The 19,386-nt window shown below is 47.5% G+C and overlaps 1 protein-coding gene across 1 annotated transcript in view; it reads left to right on the plus strand.

Annotated features, from left to right (window-relative positions):
- Positions 1–19,386, plus strand: part of cps1 (carbamoyl-phosphate synthase 1, mitochondrial) — a 171,062-nt gene that overhangs the window by 144,206 nt on the left and 7,470 nt on the right. Inside the window, exons 32-35 of the mRNA XM_059967443.1 lie at positions 4,025–4,195; positions 7,783–7,857; positions 9,879–9,977; positions 12,674–12,733. Of these exons, the coding sequence (XP_059823426.1) occupies positions 4,025–4,195; positions 7,783–7,857; positions 9,879–9,977; positions 12,674–12,733 (405 nt within the window). The remainder of the gene's footprint in view (positions 1–4,024; positions 4,196–7,782; positions 7,858–9,878; positions 9,978–12,673; positions 12,734–19,386) is intronic.

The raw sequence follows: 19,386 nt of genomic DNA on the forward strand, positions 1-19,386 counted from the left end.
TGTCCCCGCCTCGCCCAAAAACACAGTACACCATATGCGATTAAATGAGTACAATTTATAAAGGTTACTATAACTAAGTGATTAATAACGATACAGTATATATGAAGAGAAAATTAAAGAAAAGGCGCCAAACTTATCAAAGTCCAAACCACTTCGTGCACAGCCGTTGGAGCTCAATTACTGAAGTCTTCTGGCCACCATTCGCTCCCCTCCGAACTCCTCGACTCGCAGCTCAGGACCCTCCGAACTCCTCGACTCTCCAAACAGCTCAGGACCCTCCGAGTGGTCAACCAAGCACGTCTAGCTTCATCCCCCCCCCCCCCTCGGAGAATCTCCCGGCCTCGGACCCCCCTTTGGGGTCCGATCCTCGCCCAGCTTAGAGCATTGCGTCCTCTCTCTCGACCCCCTCGTGCCGATCTGCCCAAAAGCCCGTCAACAAAAGTTTACAGACTCAGAAGAAAGAACATTAATCCCCATTTGGTTTACAAAGGAATACCATTCTCGTTATCAGTAAATTAGCATTCCTGCTAGTTAACAAAAAGAAGAAACCCTCTTTACACTCTCCCTCCACCAAATAAAAGTCATGTCCTCATGACTACTAAATAATTCGCCACCTTTCCTGCCAACACACCGTAACCCAAGCACAAACAGTGACATCTTCTCCCCACACAGTAACCCTCACGCCCTGTTTTTCAGGCGCTACTTAGGCCAACTATCTGGGAGTTCCCTAACCCTTCTGAGACCTCCGTACCCCCTCACCTAAACCCTTCAGGCTCGGACACAACTGGGGATACCTTGGGCCCACTACCAACTCCTCTCTCAACCTCTCACTCATGCCCCACACTGCACACAGCTAACCCTCCCCACTACACCCGACTCAATGGGAGAAGGGCCAAAGGTCTCTTCCTCAATCGAGGGAAAGTCAGCAAAAGGCAGCATGTACCACACATCCAGCACATCATCCATCGAATCTGTATTCTTCCTCATTCCTGTGATCGGTGGCTGCTGTTTGATCTTCTCCAAACGGAAACACGTAGCCTGCTCTGCTCCCGCAGTCTCTTCAGCCTCCTGTTCAGTATTCACTGCACTTCTCTCCAGCTTTTTCTTCCTCATGACTTCTTCCAGATCAACTTTCAGGTTTTGCACTTCATTTGAACTGTCGATGGTTCCCTTCGAGCTGCTTGTGCGGACGTGTGTTCCCTTCAAGCCTCCGCTTCTCTCTTCTGAGATTTGTCTGTAATTTCTTCACCTCCGCAAACTCCCCTCTCCGGGTTCTCAGTTTGCTATTACCCTCAGTCAGACAACTTTCTTCATTCTCTCCAACTTGTAAGTCTTCCGAATGGTTCCAGGTCACTTTCTCCAGTCTCTCCATCTTCATTTCAAACTTGATTCCGTAGAGACAGTCTCTCACGAGCTGCGACCTTCGCCAGCCCTGGCACGTGTCCCGAAAACACTTTAACTCGGTAGTTCTCAGCTGCTCCTGCAACGACCTCACTTCATATTCTCCTGAGGCAAATCCAAATACCAAGAGATCATCCACATACACCAAAACTCCAAACGCCTCCACATCCCCTATGGTCTTCCACCTGCCCCGCAGGAAGGTTGCAAGGGCTCCAGATATGCCCTGTGGCATCTTTTCGGACCTGAAGACTCCTAGGGAATTTATAATGGCCGTCTTCTCCTTGTAGGCCTCACTCATCGGGATCTGGCAACATCCACTCCTCAGATCCAGCACCTTAAACCACTTTACACCACTCAGACAGGCCATCGCCTCTCTGGCCCTCAGGGCCATATTCTGGTCACTGACAGTGCGCCTCTTCAACGCAATATAATCCATACACACGCTGCCTACATCTTCCACGGCTGTAGGGGCCAGTTGCCGCAACCTCTCTCTCTCTGAGGTGTCTTCAGCAGTCAACTCCCCTCCCTTGTGGTATTTTGCAGCGTCCACGAAGAGGGTCTCACCCTCAGATACTTCCCCCAGGCCGTACCACCACTGGCTCTTGTTTGAATTCGGTATCAGCCCAATGCTGCTACACACATCCGCACAAGCAGCTCGAAACCCTGGGTGCATCGACAATGCCTCCAAACAACGCTCACCCGCCTCCTCCGGGCAGGCTCCCAAGCGCACCAGCAGGATATTGGTTCTCTCTAGAACAGAAACGCTGCCCGTCTCAACAGGGTCCGGACACATCAGCATTAACGATTCATGAACCTCAGTCTCCTCCACATCTGCCTCTAAGAACTCCATTTTCACTGACCAACAACCATTGTCTGGATAATCACCGGCACTGGTACCCCGAATCTCCAGTGTCCTCAATGTCGTCAAGGGTAAATGCTTCCAATAACGGTTATGAAACAAACTGTACAGCAACTTCACCGGCGCCCCGGTGCCGAGGATGGCTTTAACTTGACTTCCATCCATCCGTAACAACACCTGTGCGCATGGCCCCCCTAAGCCTTCAGGAATAGGGTCTGTTCCTTTCGGGAGTTCCTTGGTACATTGCTGGGAACGTACTCCCCCAGAGACCCCAAGCCGTTCCCCCACTGGGCCTCCTCTAAGTTTCCCGACACCTCTCGAATCACCGGAACAACTGATCCCCTTGACAGATCCCCTTGGCACCACAAGCAATCTATCTGCCCCCCTAGGCAAAAAGGGATACCCTAAAAACTTCCCACCAATCTCCTGCCACAGATATAATAAGCCCCCTAGCTGCGGCATTTGACTTCCAGTCGAACCACACGCATTTTCCCACACTTTCCCAGAACTGGCAGTGGTCACTTCGAGGTAATTGCGCCTGACAGTTCTAACAAAGTCACCAGCCCGCCTACTCAAACTTTCAACCCGTCCCTGTCGCTTTTCCTCAGCCAAGCACTGCCACTCACCCAACAACTGAGAGGTCCGCTCCGCCCACGCCTCCGCCCCTTTAGGGCTGGACATTATTCCAACAACCAGGCGGAGCTCACCACTGCTGAAACATCCCAACCTGTCACTCCTCAATCTCCAAACAGTACGGACAGCCCATGGTCCCACCACCATTTCATCAGCCAACAGCAACCACCCCACCCAACACACACACAGCGATAACCAGCAATCGCACACCCACAAAGGCACACCAGCTCTTCGCCGCAGACGCAATTTAAAGAGGGTGATCACACAGCTTCCACAGAAATCAATCCCGGACGAGCACCCCACAATGTAACCGCTTGGGTCGCCTCAGGCTCGCTCAGTTCATTCTCGTCTAGGGGGAGCAGCCTTCGGCCCCGCCAAACTGGGTAATCAGCTGGTGTGGATGCTGTGTGATGTCCCCGCCTCGCCCAAAAACAGACAGTACACCATATGCGATTAAATGAGTACAATTTATAAAGGTTACTATAACTGATTAATAACGATACAGTATATATGAAGAGAAAATTAAAGAAAAGACGCCAAACTTATCAAAGTCCAAACCACTTCGTGCACAGCCGTTGGAGCTCAATTACTGAAGTCTTCTGGCCACCATTCGATCCCTTCCGAACTCCTCGACTCGCAGCTCAGGACCCTCCGAGTGGTCAACCAAGCACATCTAGCTTCATCCCCCCCCCTCTCGGAGAATCTCCTGACCTCGGACCCCCCTTTGGGGTCTGATCCTCGCCCAGCTTAGAGCATTGCGTCCTCTCTCTCGACCCCCTCGCGCCGATCTGCCCAAAAGCCCGTCAACAAAAGTTTGCAGACTCAGAAGAAAGAACATTAATCCCCATTTGGTTTACAAAGGAATACCATTCTCGTTATCAGTAAATTAGCATTCCTGCTAGTTAACAAAAAGAAGAAACCCTCTTGACACTATTATTCTGTACAATTTGTTGAATGTTGTCAGTTTACAGTGATTTCTGAATGCATGTAAATGTGGTGAATAAAATTTACCTGGAAGCAGTCAGAAATGTTGTGTTGTGAGTCGGTGTCAGGCCCACCCAGCTGATAAAGATGCTGCAGAATAACTCTGCCAAGGACAGTGTCTAACTCTTGCTCTCTGCTGGTTACCAGGTGATTGAGTGCAACCTCAGGGCATCCAGGTCCTGTCCCTTTGTATCAAAGACCATTGGAGTCGATCTCATCAATGTGGCGACCCGGGTGATGATTGGAGAGAGCTTGGATGAGACGGGTTTGCCATCGCTGGAGAACCCCATCATACCGACCGACTATGTGGGCATTAAGGTATCAGTCACCATGTCTCGAGTGTACAGTGTGGCTATCGGTATCAGTTAACATCTCTGGTCAGTACAGTGTGGCCATTGGGTATCGGTTACAAATCCTGAACTATACTATGTGGGCACCTAGGTATCAATTACGATCCCTGAAGTGTAGATTATGGTCATTAAGGTATAATTTATGATCCTGAAGATTACAATCTGGGTATTAAGATATCAGATGTGGTTTGTGGAGTGTACTGTCTGGGCATTAGGTACCTGTTACAGTCTCTGGAGTGTACTGTCTGAGCACTGGGTACCTGCTACAGTCTCTGCAGTGTACTGTCTGGGCACTGGGTACCTGTTACAGTCTCTGGAGTGTACTGTCTGGGCACTGGGTACCTGCTACAGTCTCTGGAGTGTACTGTGTGGGTGTTAAATTCAGAGGCTCGAAGAGAGGCACAAAATCAGGCCCCTTTGGCCCACCATGCTGTACACAGAAGGATATAGTCCTAATGCAGGCAAATAGGATTAGTGACAGCGGGCAAAAAGTCCAGCTGGGATGTGGTAGGCTGAAACGCTTCTGAGCTGGAACAACTCTTTGGCCATATGTCAGTCAACCTGTTCTCCCATTCCTATACTCACCAGTGCATACCATCAGAAGTAATCTCAAAATTACAACCTTAAAGATACTGTCATAAATGTGACTTATCTATTAATTTCACATTTTAGGACCTCATCTTACTTTTTATGGATTTGATTTGTACCCTTGTCTGTCACGAGTGCTCACACTCCCCTTTTAGAATGTCCTGTAAACAGTCTAAGACACCTTTGTCCCTGGTGTTAGGATGCACCATACTATCTAAGAACAGAGTTTGCACCTGCAGAAATATCTGTCTCCTGCTCTCCAATCCCTGACCATCATAGTTCTCTCAGACTTCCCTTAAGACACTGGAGTAGAATTAGGCCATTTTGCCCATCGAGTCTGTTCCACCATTCCACCTGGCTGATTTATTATCCCTCTCAACTCCATTCTCCTGCATTCTCCCCGTAACCTTCGACATCCTTATGAATCAAGCACCTACTGACTTGGCCTCCTCAGCCGTCTGTGGCAATGAATTCCACTGATTCACCACTCTGTCTAAAGAAATTCTTCCTCATCTCTGTTGTAATGGGATGTCCTTGTATTCTGAGGGTGTGCCCTCTAGTCCTAGACTCCCACACAATAGGAATCATCCTCTCCACATTCGCTCTATCTAGGCATTTCAATATTTGGTAGGTTTCAATGAGATCACCTCTTATTTTTCCAAAATCCATTGAGTACAGGTCCAGAGCCATCAAACTCTTCTCACATGTTAACTGAACTCCAATCCCTTACTAGTATCGTTCTCTCGGTCTTCATCCCTTTGTGCTGCTTTATTCTGGTTGGCAACCTTCTAAAACCCTGTTTGGCACAATGCCTCTGTGTAACTGAGGGACAATTACCAGGAATGCCTGTACTACCTGTTTGGACTTACTGCTTTTTACCTTCTCACCCATCCCCAAACACTCTTCTGCCTGTGCAGCTAGTAATTGTAGGGAGACCAGCGCACCAAATGCACTCAGGTTGCAGGTCTATGTCACAGTGCCGAGTTCCTCTGCCTTGAATCACCTTGGTACTCTAATGAGGGGTATCGATAGGATAAATGCAAGCACGCTTTTTCCACTGAGGTTGGCTCGGAGGATAGGACTAGAGGTCATAGGTTAAAGGGTGAAAGATGAATATTTAAGGTGAACATGAGGGAGTACTTCTTCACTCAGAAGGTGGTGAGACTGTGGAGTTCGCTGCTAGCGGAAGTGCTAAATAAGGATATGATTTCAACATTTAAGAGAAATTTGGATAAGTACGTGGGTGGGAGGGGTGTGGAGGACTATGGTCTAGATGCAGTTCTATAGGACTATGCAGAATAATAGTTCAGCATGAACTAGATGGGCTGAAGTGCTGTAGTTCTCTATGACTCTATGACTTTAATTATGTCCTGGGCTTTATTCCATTCTAAGCACAATCTTTTGCAGTCTGTTCCTTAGCCATGCCTTACTCAGAGAACTAAAGCAGCAAAGAAGGATAGATATACCCACTGATTGCTGCTCAGCATTCATCCTCCTCACTGAAGCCCCGTCCCCACTAAAGGCTTCACAGCGAGACCCCCTCCCTCACTGAAGACCACAAAATGAGACCACCCTCTCGCACTGAAGATCACACAATGAGACTCCCCTCCCTCACAAAACTCTGCACAGTGAGACCTCCACACTCCCAAGACTGCTGATTCTTTAAAAACCAGTTTACTATGGTGCGGGAATTTCTATGTTAAACATGTCAGATGGTTGTCACGACGCCTGCAAATCCTGGCTATTCAGTGCAAAAGTGGGAGTTGTCCCTTCCCTACATCCTGCAGCCTTTCCCCCCTCTTGCTGCTCCTCTTCTGATTCAGTTCTTTGTCTGGAATTCGAATTGCCCTCCTCGGGTCTCATTTGGCCTGAGCAATGTCTGCTTGTTGACTGTCTTGGGCCGGGCTCTAAATGTTTCCCTATGATAGGCATGATATACAAGTACACATTGGAAGTGAATGGTTTGTTTCTGACAGTTATCTTAGCTGCAAAGTTGGACAGTGGGAGTATTGCTTGCATGGTCTGGAATTCATGGTGCAGAGAGGCAGATCAACTCTTTGAATGTTGGCAGAGGATACTGTATGCTGTGTATATGAATGAGATTTTCTCTTGTTTTAGCCAAACTTTTACTCCATTCCTGACACTTGGGTTATTGCTGAGGACTCATGCCCTTAACACAGGTCTCTGCCAATGTTGTATATTCAAATCGAAAATTGGTGGGAACTTTGAGCCCAGATATTTTTGAAGAGATCCAAAGGTGGGAGAGAACTCGAGAGGCAGAAAGTTGAAGGAAGAAGGGGAATCACCTGCTGACATTTGAGGCATTTTACCCAAATCTTGACTTCTAATAAAATCAGAGTATTACACATAAAATGATGGAGGAACTCAGCAGGTCAGGCAGCATCTATGGAGAGGAATAAACAGTTGATGTTTTGTGCTAAGACCCTTCATCACGACCTGATGAAGCCGATCAGTGTTCTGATGAAGGGCCTCAGCTCAAAATGTCCACTGCTTATTTGTCTCCATAGGTGCTGCTCGACCTGCTGAATGCCTCTGGTGTTTTGTGTGTGTTGCTCTGGATGTCCAGCACCTGCAGAATCTCTTGTGTTTCTAAACAAATCAAATGAGCTATGTTTTTGCATCAAATTGAGACTTGGAGCAGCTATGGGCAATTGATAGTGATGAGCTGTGCAGAGGTTTCCTGTACTCCTGGTGCAACATGTTCTGACTTGTGCTGTCACCGAGGCAAAGGGAGTGATGCCAGAAAGGATGTACACTACCTGAGTAGGTACCGTTTCTCTTTTCAGAAAATGCTTGGGGATGATCTGTGAGTTGTGCTCTTTAGGTTGAGCTTTAACTTTACGGTTAAAGAATGTGGAATTCCATCAAGTTGTTTTTGTTGAATAATCTAGAAAGCTTTGATGTGCATGGCGCTGAGAAATGATGGTTTGTTTTGTGCATTTTCAGGCACCCATGTTCTCCTGGCCCCGGCTGAGAGATGCAGACCCAGTCCTGCGGTGTGAGATGGCGTCTACCGGAGAGGTAACCAGAACAAAGCATGCCTTCAGTAGAGCTGTCCAGCACAGAAATAGGCCGCTTGTTCCGCTTGTCCTCACAGTTAGTGGGCGCCCATCCATATTAGTCCCAGCTTCCGGCACTTAATGTGTGAGTGCTTGACTCAGCACTCTAGATGCAGTTCAGCACTCTGCGTCCACTGCCCTCTCTGAAGTGTCTTCCAGGTACTCACTGCTCTCAGGCTGACGGGGGTCTCCGTCACATCCCCTTCAATGCCCTCTATTCAAATTTCAGTCAAACATATACATTCCCCTTCACCTGAAAGTTCATTAAGAAGCAAACGAGCAGAAGTGAAGGGGCGGCTCGTCAGCGCAGCAGATAGTGTAACACCATAATGACTCCAGCAATCCTGGTTCAATTCCTGCTGCTGTCTGTAAGGAGTTTGTACGCTCTCCCCACAATTCCCTCGAGGTGCTCCGGTTTCCTCCCACATTCCAAAGAGGTACAGGGTAGTGGGCTAGTTGGTCACGTGGGGCTAATTGGCTGATGCAGACTCGTTGGGCCAGAAGGACCTGTTACTGTGCTGTATCTCTAATGAAGAATCAGACTGATGCAGGCTGCTGTGGTTTGCGAGAAAGTGACTGACCACACCAAAATGAAATTTAACTTCCGCTTTTATCCCTGAAAATAAACATTATGCCTATATCATTAGTAATTTAAAAATAAACAAAGGTGCTCCAAGTGAAACCCAGTGTAGATTGGGGAAATGCTTCGTTGAGCAGCTTTGCTCTGTCCCACAACAGGACAGATTTCCCGCTGGATGCCCATTTTAATTCCACTTCCCATTCCCATTCCAACATCTACTGCCGCGAAAACAGCCACTCTTAGGTTGGAGGAATAAAACCTGATATTCTGTATGGGTAGCATCCAACCTGATGGCATGAACATCAATTTCTCTAACTTAGGGTAATTTCACCCCCCCCCCCCCTTTATCTTTTTCCATTCTCCATTCTGGCTCCCTCATACACCTTCTCTTCACCTGCCTTTCACTTCCCTCTGGTGTTTCTCCTCCTTCCTTTCTTCATGTTCCACTCTTCTCTCCTATCAGATCCCTTCTTCTTCAGTCCTTTTATCATTTCCACCAATCACCTTCCAGCTTCTCATTTCACCCACCCCCATCACCTACTTTCCCCGTCATCGGGCTTCACCTATCACCTTCTAGCTTGTACTTCCTTTCCCCTACACTTTCTCATTCTGGCTTCTTCCACCCTTCCTTTCTAGTCCCAATGAATGGTCTCCGAGGGAAAGAAACATCGACTCTATTTGTTTCCATAGACATTGCCTGACCTGCTGAGTTCCTCCAGCATTTTGTGTGTGTAGCTCTGGCTTTCCAGCATCTGTAGAATCTCTTGTGTTAGGACCGTAACGTTCCCACTGGCAACTAGCCACCATCTGTGTGCTGTCTGTCTAACCACTGTTTATTCCTTTCCATAGATGCTGTCTGATCAGCTGAGTTCCTTCAGCATTTTTTCTATTGCTTTTACGCTCCAAATATTCACCCTAAGCTGTTCTAGTGACAAGAAAATAGGTAGAGAGGATAGAATTAGAAAAAAAAATCTTCTTTTCTACTTTGGCTTTGGAAACTGAGGTGATAAAAACTGTTGTGGCATTTTTGAAGTGAATTTTTCATTTCCTGGTTTAAAAAATTGGGCAAACTTTATCCATGAGGCATGTGAGCTCCCCCTGAGGAAGATGGTTGACTCTGGACAAGTTGCTTGGGATGCCGGGGAGACTCTGAAGCTTTGTGGGAAAAAAAAGGTCAGTGGTGCCTGAAAGCAGGGTTCTTGTTTTAAAGTCTCTCAAAAGGACAACAACTACGACAGTGTCCAGAACGTCAGCCTGGATCTGTGCTCGGGTCTCTGGAGTAAGGTGAAAACGGACTCTGGCGTAAACGCCCAGCACTGAAATTTTATAGAGCAGCAAAGACAACTGGCATACAGGCGATGTTTTATAATGACAAATGAGATTGGGCTGCTTCTCTTTTACAGGTTGCCTGTTTTGGGCCAAATATTTATTCTGCGTTCCTGAAGGCAATATTGTCCACCGGCTTCAAAATGCCCCAGAAAGGAATCCTTATTGGAATTCAGGTACACCTTAAATACAACCTCTATGAGTTAGCTCTGTATTGTGAAATCAGCATTGATTTGGCCTTTTGATTTTTCAGATGGTGCCCATTGATCCATAGACTACCTCCCAATCTCATTGACCGTAAGATATAGGAGCAAAATTAGGCCATTTGGACAATCGGGTCTGCTCTGCACTCAGTCACAACTGATTTATTATCCATCTCAAGTCTGTTCTCCTGCCTTCTCTCTTTAACATATGACACCCTTACTAATCAAGAATCTATCAACCATCACTTTAATCATACCCACAGATTCACCACCCTCTGGCTAAAGAAATTCCTCCTCATCTCTGTTTTAAAGGATTGACCTTGCACTATGAGCTCTCCTCCCCGGCCATAGGCTCCCCCACTATTGGAAACATCCTCTGCATGTCCACTCTACCTAAACCTTTCAATATTTGATAGATTTCAGTGAGATTCCCTCCCCCATCCCCCCAATTCTTTTAAACTCCAGCTAGTACAGATCTGGAGCCATCAAATGCGTCGCACATGTTAACCCTTTCATTCTTGGGATCATTGCTGAAAATCTCTTCCGGACCCTCTCCAATGCCAGCACATTCTTTGATATTTAAGGGGCCCAAATCTGTGCTCAGTGCTCCAAGTGCTGTTTGACCAATGCTTTAAAAAGTCTGTGCTGTGAGCATGAGCTGATACCCAGGCAAGACTGGTCTCCGGTAACACAAGAAATCGCAGTTTTGGGATTTTCTGACAGAGATCTTGGGAAAAGTAATTAATCTGGATGTAATAAGCCATTCAATAAACTGAGAACATCTTTGCAGAAGTCCCATCCTTTTGCCAAATTCCCCATATTCCTCAATTCCCTTGGGAGAATCACCCACTCACAGGGCATAGAATAAGACCAACTCACCATGTTCATCATCAACCACCCATTTCACGTCAAGTTTATAGTCATCTGCATAAGGACTGTGATACAATACAGAGAAATGTTTGCTTGGAGCAGTGTCACAGCCATGTAGGTACAGACAAACAATAAATATAAACTATACATGAAATTATCACTGTTACGTACTAGCAGCAATAGACCACCTCAAGTCAGGTTTTAATGTTAAAACACTATATTTAGTAGTATCTACTCAAAATATAGAATAAATGAAATAAAGAGAAATTAACAGTGTTATGCACTGTCAAGGTTAAGAGCAGTTCTTAAAAGTCTTAAGATGGCAAACTACTAGAAAGGTCCAGTAATCCACAGAATTAGTGAGGGGAGGGAAAAAAAAATGTAGCGAGCAGCCGATCACGAAGAATTCCATAGGTTCCCCGCTGGGAAAACGAAGTAACAGTTGCCGAAGATGTTATCCGTCGAGTCGTCCCGAAATCCACGTAAAAGTACCACAAGGTGACAGTCACGGAATATTCCTTAGCATCAGTGCTTACCACATAACATCCCTGATACCATGTAAGGGTTAACAAAAGTGGTCGCCACGCAATACTCCAACAAAATCCATGTATGGATCATACGAAGTGACAGTCACACATCCAATGTGCACGGTGTGTCGTTAATCAACCCAACCCTTTGGGCATGGGGAAGTATCAGACTTTACCCATTGTTGCAGCAAGCTACTACCAGCAGCTTGTGGTCTGAAGTTTCCACACTCTCTCTCTTTCCTTCTGAAAGTCCCAGCAGTCTGTCCGTAGCTTGTTATACTGACATCATAGTCCCACCTCATCCAGGCATTTTAAAGTGACACCCACAACAGTAAATGAAGCCATAGTCACATAACATCACATACAGTGAAATAAATGAACAAGTACAAGACAAAGACACAATTGAAGAGAAGTCCAAAGTAGTGCAAATGGTGGTCCCTCATGTTTCATTGCTGAGGTGGGGTTAGCGTATATTTAAACAGAATATATTTAAAGTGAAGGTTGATAGGTTCTTGATTAGTAAGGAAGTTAAAAGTTTATGGGGAGAAGGCAGGAGAATAAAATCGAGAAGGATGATAAATCAGCCATGATTGAATGGCAGTGCAGACTCAATGGGCTGAATGGCCTAATTTTGCTCAACAACCCCAGATTTTATCATTTACCTACAATCAGATTATTTTACAATGGCATCTTCGGGATGTGGGTGTGACCACGCCATGGGTAAATGATAAAATCTGGGGTTGTTGAGCAAAATTAGGCTATGTGGTCACAGGGAAAAGTGCACATCCACCTGGTAATGGTACTGAAACCAATCTGCCAACTGCCTTTAAACATAAGGACTCTAACCTTTCTGGACCAGACTTCATTGTGAGTCTCTTTAGAAAGCCTTATCGAAATCCATGCTGACTGCATTAACTGCACAACTCTCATAAATACATTGTTCTTACTTCTTCAGAAATAGAATCTCAATTAAGTTAGACAGGATCTGACACACAAAATCAATCAGACTGTACCTGATCAACTTCTGGCCAAGTGTAGATTAACATTGTCCCAAAGACATTTTCCCTCTGGAATCCACTTGGACTCTGGGTTTGTACAGTCCCAGTGTAGTTATAGAGAATGCACAGTGACAAGGTTCTTACAACTTCAGCCAGCAATGAAACCCACTGGAGCCCAACACGCATTCCTGGCTGGAGCCCTGTGCACCGTGTATTAATGCTCAGTATAATCGCCGATCACAGACCTTCACTAATTCTTTCTATCTCTCCTCAGAGCTCCTTCCGATCAAAGTTCCTGGACACAGCGGAGCAGCTGCATGCGCAAGGATACAAGGTGAGTAACCCTGCAGCTGAAGAGAAGATTTGTTTCTTAAAGTGCAGAATGTGCACTTGTGACACTGGGCCTCAGACAGACTTATGGGATCATATTGATGTGTTGTTGCTGCTGTTGAGATGAAGAAAGTTTCCACTGGGTTGGGGCACCCGAAATTCAATCAGCCATTGGTGAGGGGATTGGGTTGGTGAGTTACACTCGTCTTAATGTGATGGTGGGGAGCGTGTGGGTTGAGAGTGAATCTGAACGTCACTTCTTTTAAGTGCTGTCATAATTTTATGTTCAGCATCTTGTGATGTGAGCTGGTGGATATGGCCAAGGTCAGACTACAGAATGGAGAGAGATGGTTCAGAGACCAGAGGCACTGAAAGTCAGTTGCTGCTTTCAGAATCAGGTTTATTATCTCTGGCATGTGGCGTGAAATTTGTTAACTTAGCAGCAGCAGTTCAATGCCATACATAATGAAGCAGAGAGAAAAAAAATGAAACGTAGTAATAAATTAACAAGGAAATTGGTTATGTACATTGAATAGATTAAAAAAACAGGCAAAATCAGAAATACTGTATATTAAAAAAAGTGAGGTAGTGTCCAAAGCTTCAATGTCCATTTAGGAATCGGATGGCAGAGGGGAAGAAGCTGTTTCTGAATCGCTGAGTGTGTGCCTTCAGGCTTCTGTACCTCCTACCTGATGGTAACAGTGAGAAAAGGGCATGCCCTGGGTGCCGAAGGTCCCTAATAATGGACACTACCTTTCTGAGACACCGCTCCCTGAAGATGTCCTGGGTACTTTGTAGGCTAGTGCCCAAGATGGAGCTGACTAGATTGACAGCTTCTTTCTGTCCTGTGCAGTAGCCCCTCCATACCAGACAGTGATGCAGCCTGTCAGAATGCTCTCCACAGTACAACTATAGAAGTTTTTGAGTGTATTTCTTGACATGCAAAATCTCTTCAAACTCCTAATGAAATATAGCCGCTGACTTGCCTTCTTTATAACCACATTGATATGCTGGGACCAGGTTAGATCCTCAGAGATCTTGACACCCAGGAACCTAAAGCTGCTCACTCTCTCCACTTCTGATCCCTCTATGAGGATTGGTATGTGTTCCTTCATCTTACCCTTCCTGAAGTCCACAATCAGCTCTTTCGTCTTACTGACATTGAGTGCCAGGTTGTTGCTGCAGCACCACTCCACTAGTTGGCATATCTCACTGCTGTGCACCCTCTCATCACCACCTGGGATTCTACCAACGAAGGTTATATTGTCAGCAAATTTACAGAAGGCATTTGAGCTATGCCTAGCCACACAGTCATGTGTATACAGAGAGTGGAGCGTTGGCTAAGCACACACCCTTGAGGTGCACCAGTGTTGATCATCAGCGAGGAGGAGATGTTATCACTAATCTGCACAGATCGTGGTCTTCTGGTTAGGAAGTTGAAGATCCAATTGCAGAGGGAGGTACAGAGGCCCAGGTTCTGCAACTTCTCAATCAGGATTGTGGGAATGATGGTATTAAATGCTGAGCTATAGTCGATGAACAACATCCTGACATGGGTGTTTGTGTTGTCCAGGTGGCTTAAAGCCATGTGGAGAGCCACTGAGATTGTGTCTGCAGTTGACCTATTGTGGCAATAGATAATTACCTTTCAGATAATTTTGCTCCATCTTCATGACATGCTCCATAGAAATGGAGCATTACAATGGAATTCTGCTACACACAGTGGAACGATGCCCTGTGCAATGGAGCTCTGCTACACACAGTAGAACGATGCCCTGTGCAATGGAATTCTGCTACACACAGTGGAACGATGCCCTGTGCAATGGAGCTCTGCTACACACAGTAGAACGATGCCCTGTGCAATGGAATTCTGCTACACACAGTGGAACGATGCCCTGTGCAATGGAATTCTGCTACACACAGTGGAACGATGCCCTGTGCAATGGAATTCTGCTACACACAGTGGAACGATGCCCTGTGCAATGGAATTCTGCTACACACAGTGGAACGATGCCCTGTGCAATAGAGCTCTGCTACACACAGTGGAACGATGCCCTGTGCAATGGAGCTCTGCTACACACAGTGGAATGATGCCCTGTGCAATGGAATTCTGCTACACACAGTGGAACGATGCCCTGTGCAATAGAGCTCTGCTACACACAGTGGAACGATGCCCTGTGCAATAGAGCTCTGCTACACACAGTGGAACGATGCCCTGTGCAATGGAGCTCTGCTACACACAGTGGAATGATGCCCTGTGCAATGGAATTCTGCTACACACAGTGGAACGATGCCCTGTGCAATGGAGCTCTGCTACACACAGTGGAACGATGCCCTGTGCAATGGAGCTCTGCTACACACAGTGGAACGATGCCCTGTGCAATGGAGCTCTGCTACACACAGTGGAACGATGCCCTGTGCAATGGAGCTCTGCTACACACAGTGGAACGATGCCCTGTGCAATGGAGCTCTGCTACACACAGTGGAACGATGCCCTGTGCAATGGAATTCTGCTACACACAGTGGAACGATGCCCTGTGCAATGGAATTCTGCTACACACAGTGGAACGATGCCCTGTGCAATGGAGCTCTGCTACACACAGTGGAACGATGCCCTGTGCAATGGAATTCTGCTACACACAGTGGAACGATGCCCTGTGCAATGGAATTCTGCTACACACAGTGGAACGATGCCCTGTGCAATAGAGTTCTGCTACACACAGTGGAACGATGCCCTGTGCAATGGAATTCTGCTACACACAGTGGAACGATGCCCTGTGCAATGGAATTCTGCTACACACAGTGGAATGATGCCCTGTGCAATGGAATTCTGCTACACACAGTGGAACGATGCCCTGTGCAATGGAATTCTGCTACACACAGTGGAATGATGCCCTGTGCAATGGAATTCTGCTACACACAGTGGAACGATGCCCTGTGCAATGGAATTCTGCTACACACAGTGGAACGATGCCCTGTGCAATGGAATTCTGCTACACACAGTGGAACGATGCCCTGTGCAATGGAATTCTGCTACACACAGTGGAACGATGCCCTGTGCAATGGAATTCTGCTACACACAGTGGAATGATGCCCTGTGCAATGGAATTCTGCTACACACAGTGGAACGGTGCCCTGTGCAATGGAATTCTGCTACACACAGTGGAACGATGCCCTGTGCAATGGAGCTCTGCTACACACAGTGGAATGATGCCCTGTGCAATGGAATTCTGCTACACACAGTGGAACGATGCCCTGTGCAATGGAGCTCTGCTACACACAGTGGAACGATGCCCTGTGCAATAGAGTTCTGCTACACACAGTGGAACGATGCCCTGTGCAATGGAATTCTGCTACACACAGTGGAACGATGCCCTGTGCAATGGAACTCTGCTACACACAGTGGAACGATGCCCTGTGCAATGGAATTCTGCTACACACAGTGGAACGATGCCCTGTGCAATAGAGTTCTGCTACACACAGTGGAACGATGCCCTGTGCAATGGAGCTCTGCTACACACAGTGGAACGATGCCCTGTGCAATGGAATTCTGCTACACACAGTAGAACGATGCCCTGTGCAATGGAGCTCTGCTACACACAGTGGAATGATGCCCTGTGCAATGGAGCTCTGCTACACACAGTGGAACGATGCCCTGTGCAATGGAATTCTGCTACACACAGTGGAACGATGCCCTGTGCAATGGAATTCTGCTACACACAGTGGAACGATGCCCTGTGCAATGGAATTCTGCTACACACAGTGGAACGATGCCCTGTGCAATAGAGCTCTGCTACACACAGTGGAACGATGCCCTGTGCAATGGAGCTCTGCTACACACAGTGGAATGATGCCCTGTGCAATGGAATTCTGCTACACACAGTGGAACGATGCCCTGTGCAATAGAGCTCTGCTACACACAGTGGAACGATGCCCTGTGCAATAGAGCTCTGCTACACACAGTGGAACGATGCCCTGTGCAATGGAGCTCTGCTACACACAGTGGAATGATGCCCTGTGCAATGGAATTCTGCTACACACAGTGGAACGATGCCCTGTGCAATGGAGCTCTGCTACACACAGTGGAACGATGCCCTGTGCAATGGAATTCTGCTACACACAGTGGAACGATGCCCTGTGCAATGGAGCTCTGCTACACACAGTGGAACGATGCCCTGTGCAATGGAGCTCTGCTACACACAGTGGAACGATGCCCTGTGCAATGGAGCTCTGCTACACACAGTGGAACGATGCCCTGTGCAATGGAGCTCTGCTACACACAGTGGAACGATGCCCTGTGCAATGGAATTCTGCTACACACAGTGGAACGATGCCCTGTGCAATGGAATTCTGCTACACACAGTGGAACGATGCCCTGTGCAATGGAGCTCTGCTACACACAGTGGAACGATGCCCTGTGCAATGGAATTCTGCTACACACAGTGGAACGATGCCCTGTGCAATGGAATTCTGCTACACACAGTGGAACGATGCCCTGTGCAATAGAGTTCTGCTACACACAGTGGAACGATGCCCTGTGCAATGGAATTCTGCTACACACAGTGGAACGATGCCCTGTGCAATGGAATTCTGCTACACACAGTGGAATGATGCCCTGTGCAATGGAATTCTGCTACACACAGTGGAACGATGCCCTGTGCAATGGAATTCTGCTACACACAGTGGAATGATGCCCTGTGCAATGGAATTCTGCTACACACAGTGGAACGATGCCCTGTGCAATGGAATTCTGCTACACACAGTGGAATGATGCCCTGTGCAATGGAATTCTGCTACACACAGTGGAACGATGCCCTGTGCAATGGAATTCTGCTACACACAGTGGAACGATGCCCTGTGCAATGGAATTCTGCTACACACAGTGGAATGATGCCCTGTGCAATGGAATTCTGCTACACACAGTGGAACGGTGCCCTGTGCAATGGAATTCTGCTACACACAGTGGAACGATGCCCTGTGCAATGGAGCTCTGCTACACACAGTGGAATGATGCCCTGTGCAATGGAATTCTGCTACACACAGTGGAACGATGCCCTGTGCAATGGAGCTCTGCTACACACAGTGGAACGATGCCCTGTGCAATAGAGTTCTGCTACACACAGTGGAACGATGCCCTGTGCAATGGAATTCTGCTACACACAGTGGAACGATGCCCTGTGCAATGGAACTCTGCTACACACAGTGGAACGATGCCCTGTGCAATGGAATTCTGCTACACACAGTGGAACGATGCCCTGTGCAATAGAGTTCTGCTACACACAGTGGAACGATGCCCTGTGCAATGGAACTCTGCTACACACAGTGGAACGATGCCCTGTGCAATGGAATTCTGCTACACACAGTAGAACGATGCCCTGTGCAATGGAACTCTGCTACACACAGTGGAACGATGCCCTGTGCAATGGAACTCTGCTACACACAGTGGAACGATGCCCTGTGCAATGGAATTCTGCTACACACAGTGGAACGATGCCCTGTGCAATGGAACTCTGCTACACACAGTGGAACGATGCCCTGTGCAATGGAATTCTGCTACACACAGTGGAACGATGCCCTGTGCAATGGAGCTCTGCTACACACAGTGGAATGATGCCCTGTGCAATGGAGCTCTGCTACACACAGTGGAATGATGCCCTGTGCAATGGAGCTCTGCTACACACAGTGGAACGATGCCCTGTGCAATAGAGTTCTGCTACACACAGTGGAACGATGCCCTGTGCAATAGAGTTCTGCTACACACAGTGGAACGATGCCCTGTGCAATGGAGCTCTGCTACACACAGTGGAACGATGCCCTGTGCAATGGAGCTCTGCTACACACAGTGGAACGATGCCCTGTGCAATGGAATTCTGCTACACACAGTGGAACGATGCCCTGTGCAATAGAGTTCTGCTACACACAGTGGAACGATGCCCTGTGCAATGGAATTCTGCTACACACAGTGGAACGATGCCCTGTGCAATAGAGCTCTGCTACACACAGTAGAACGATGCCCTGTGCAATGGAGCTCTGCTACACACAGTGGAACGATGCCCTGTGCAATGGAGCTCTGCTACACACAGTGGAACGATGCCCTGTGCAATGGAGCTCTGCTACACACAGTGGAACGATGCCCTGTGCAATGGAATTCTGCTACACACAGTGGAACGATGCCCTGTGCAATGGAACTCTGCTACACACAGTGGAACGATGCCCTGTGCAATGGAATTCTGCTACACACAGTGGAACGATGCCCTGTGCAATGGAGCTCTGCTACACACAGTGGAATGATGCCCTGTGCAATGGAGCTCTGCTACACACAGTGGAATGATGCCCTGTGCAATGGAGCTCTGCTACACACAGTGGAACGATGCCCTGTGCAATGGAGCTCTGCTACACACAGTGGAACGATGCCCTGTGCAATGGAATTCTGCTACACACAGTGGAACGATGCCCTGTGCAATAGAGTTCTGCTACACACAGTGGAACGATGCCCTGTGCAATAGAGCTCTGCTACACACAGTAGAACGATGCCCTGTGCAATGGAGCTCTGCTACACACAGTGGAATGATGCCCTGTGCAATGGAGCTCTGCTACACACAGTGGAATGATGCCCTGTGCAATGGAGCTCTGCTACACACAGTGGAATGATGCCCT

The sequence above is a fragment of the Hypanus sabinus genome, chromosome 4 (genome assembly GCF_030144855.1).
Source record: "Hypanus sabinus isolate sHypSab1 chromosome 4, sHypSab1.hap1, whole genome shotgun sequence".
Classification (NCBI taxonomy): Eukaryota; Metazoa; Chordata; class Chondrichthyes; order Myliobatiformes; family Dasyatidae; genus Hypanus; species Hypanus sabinus.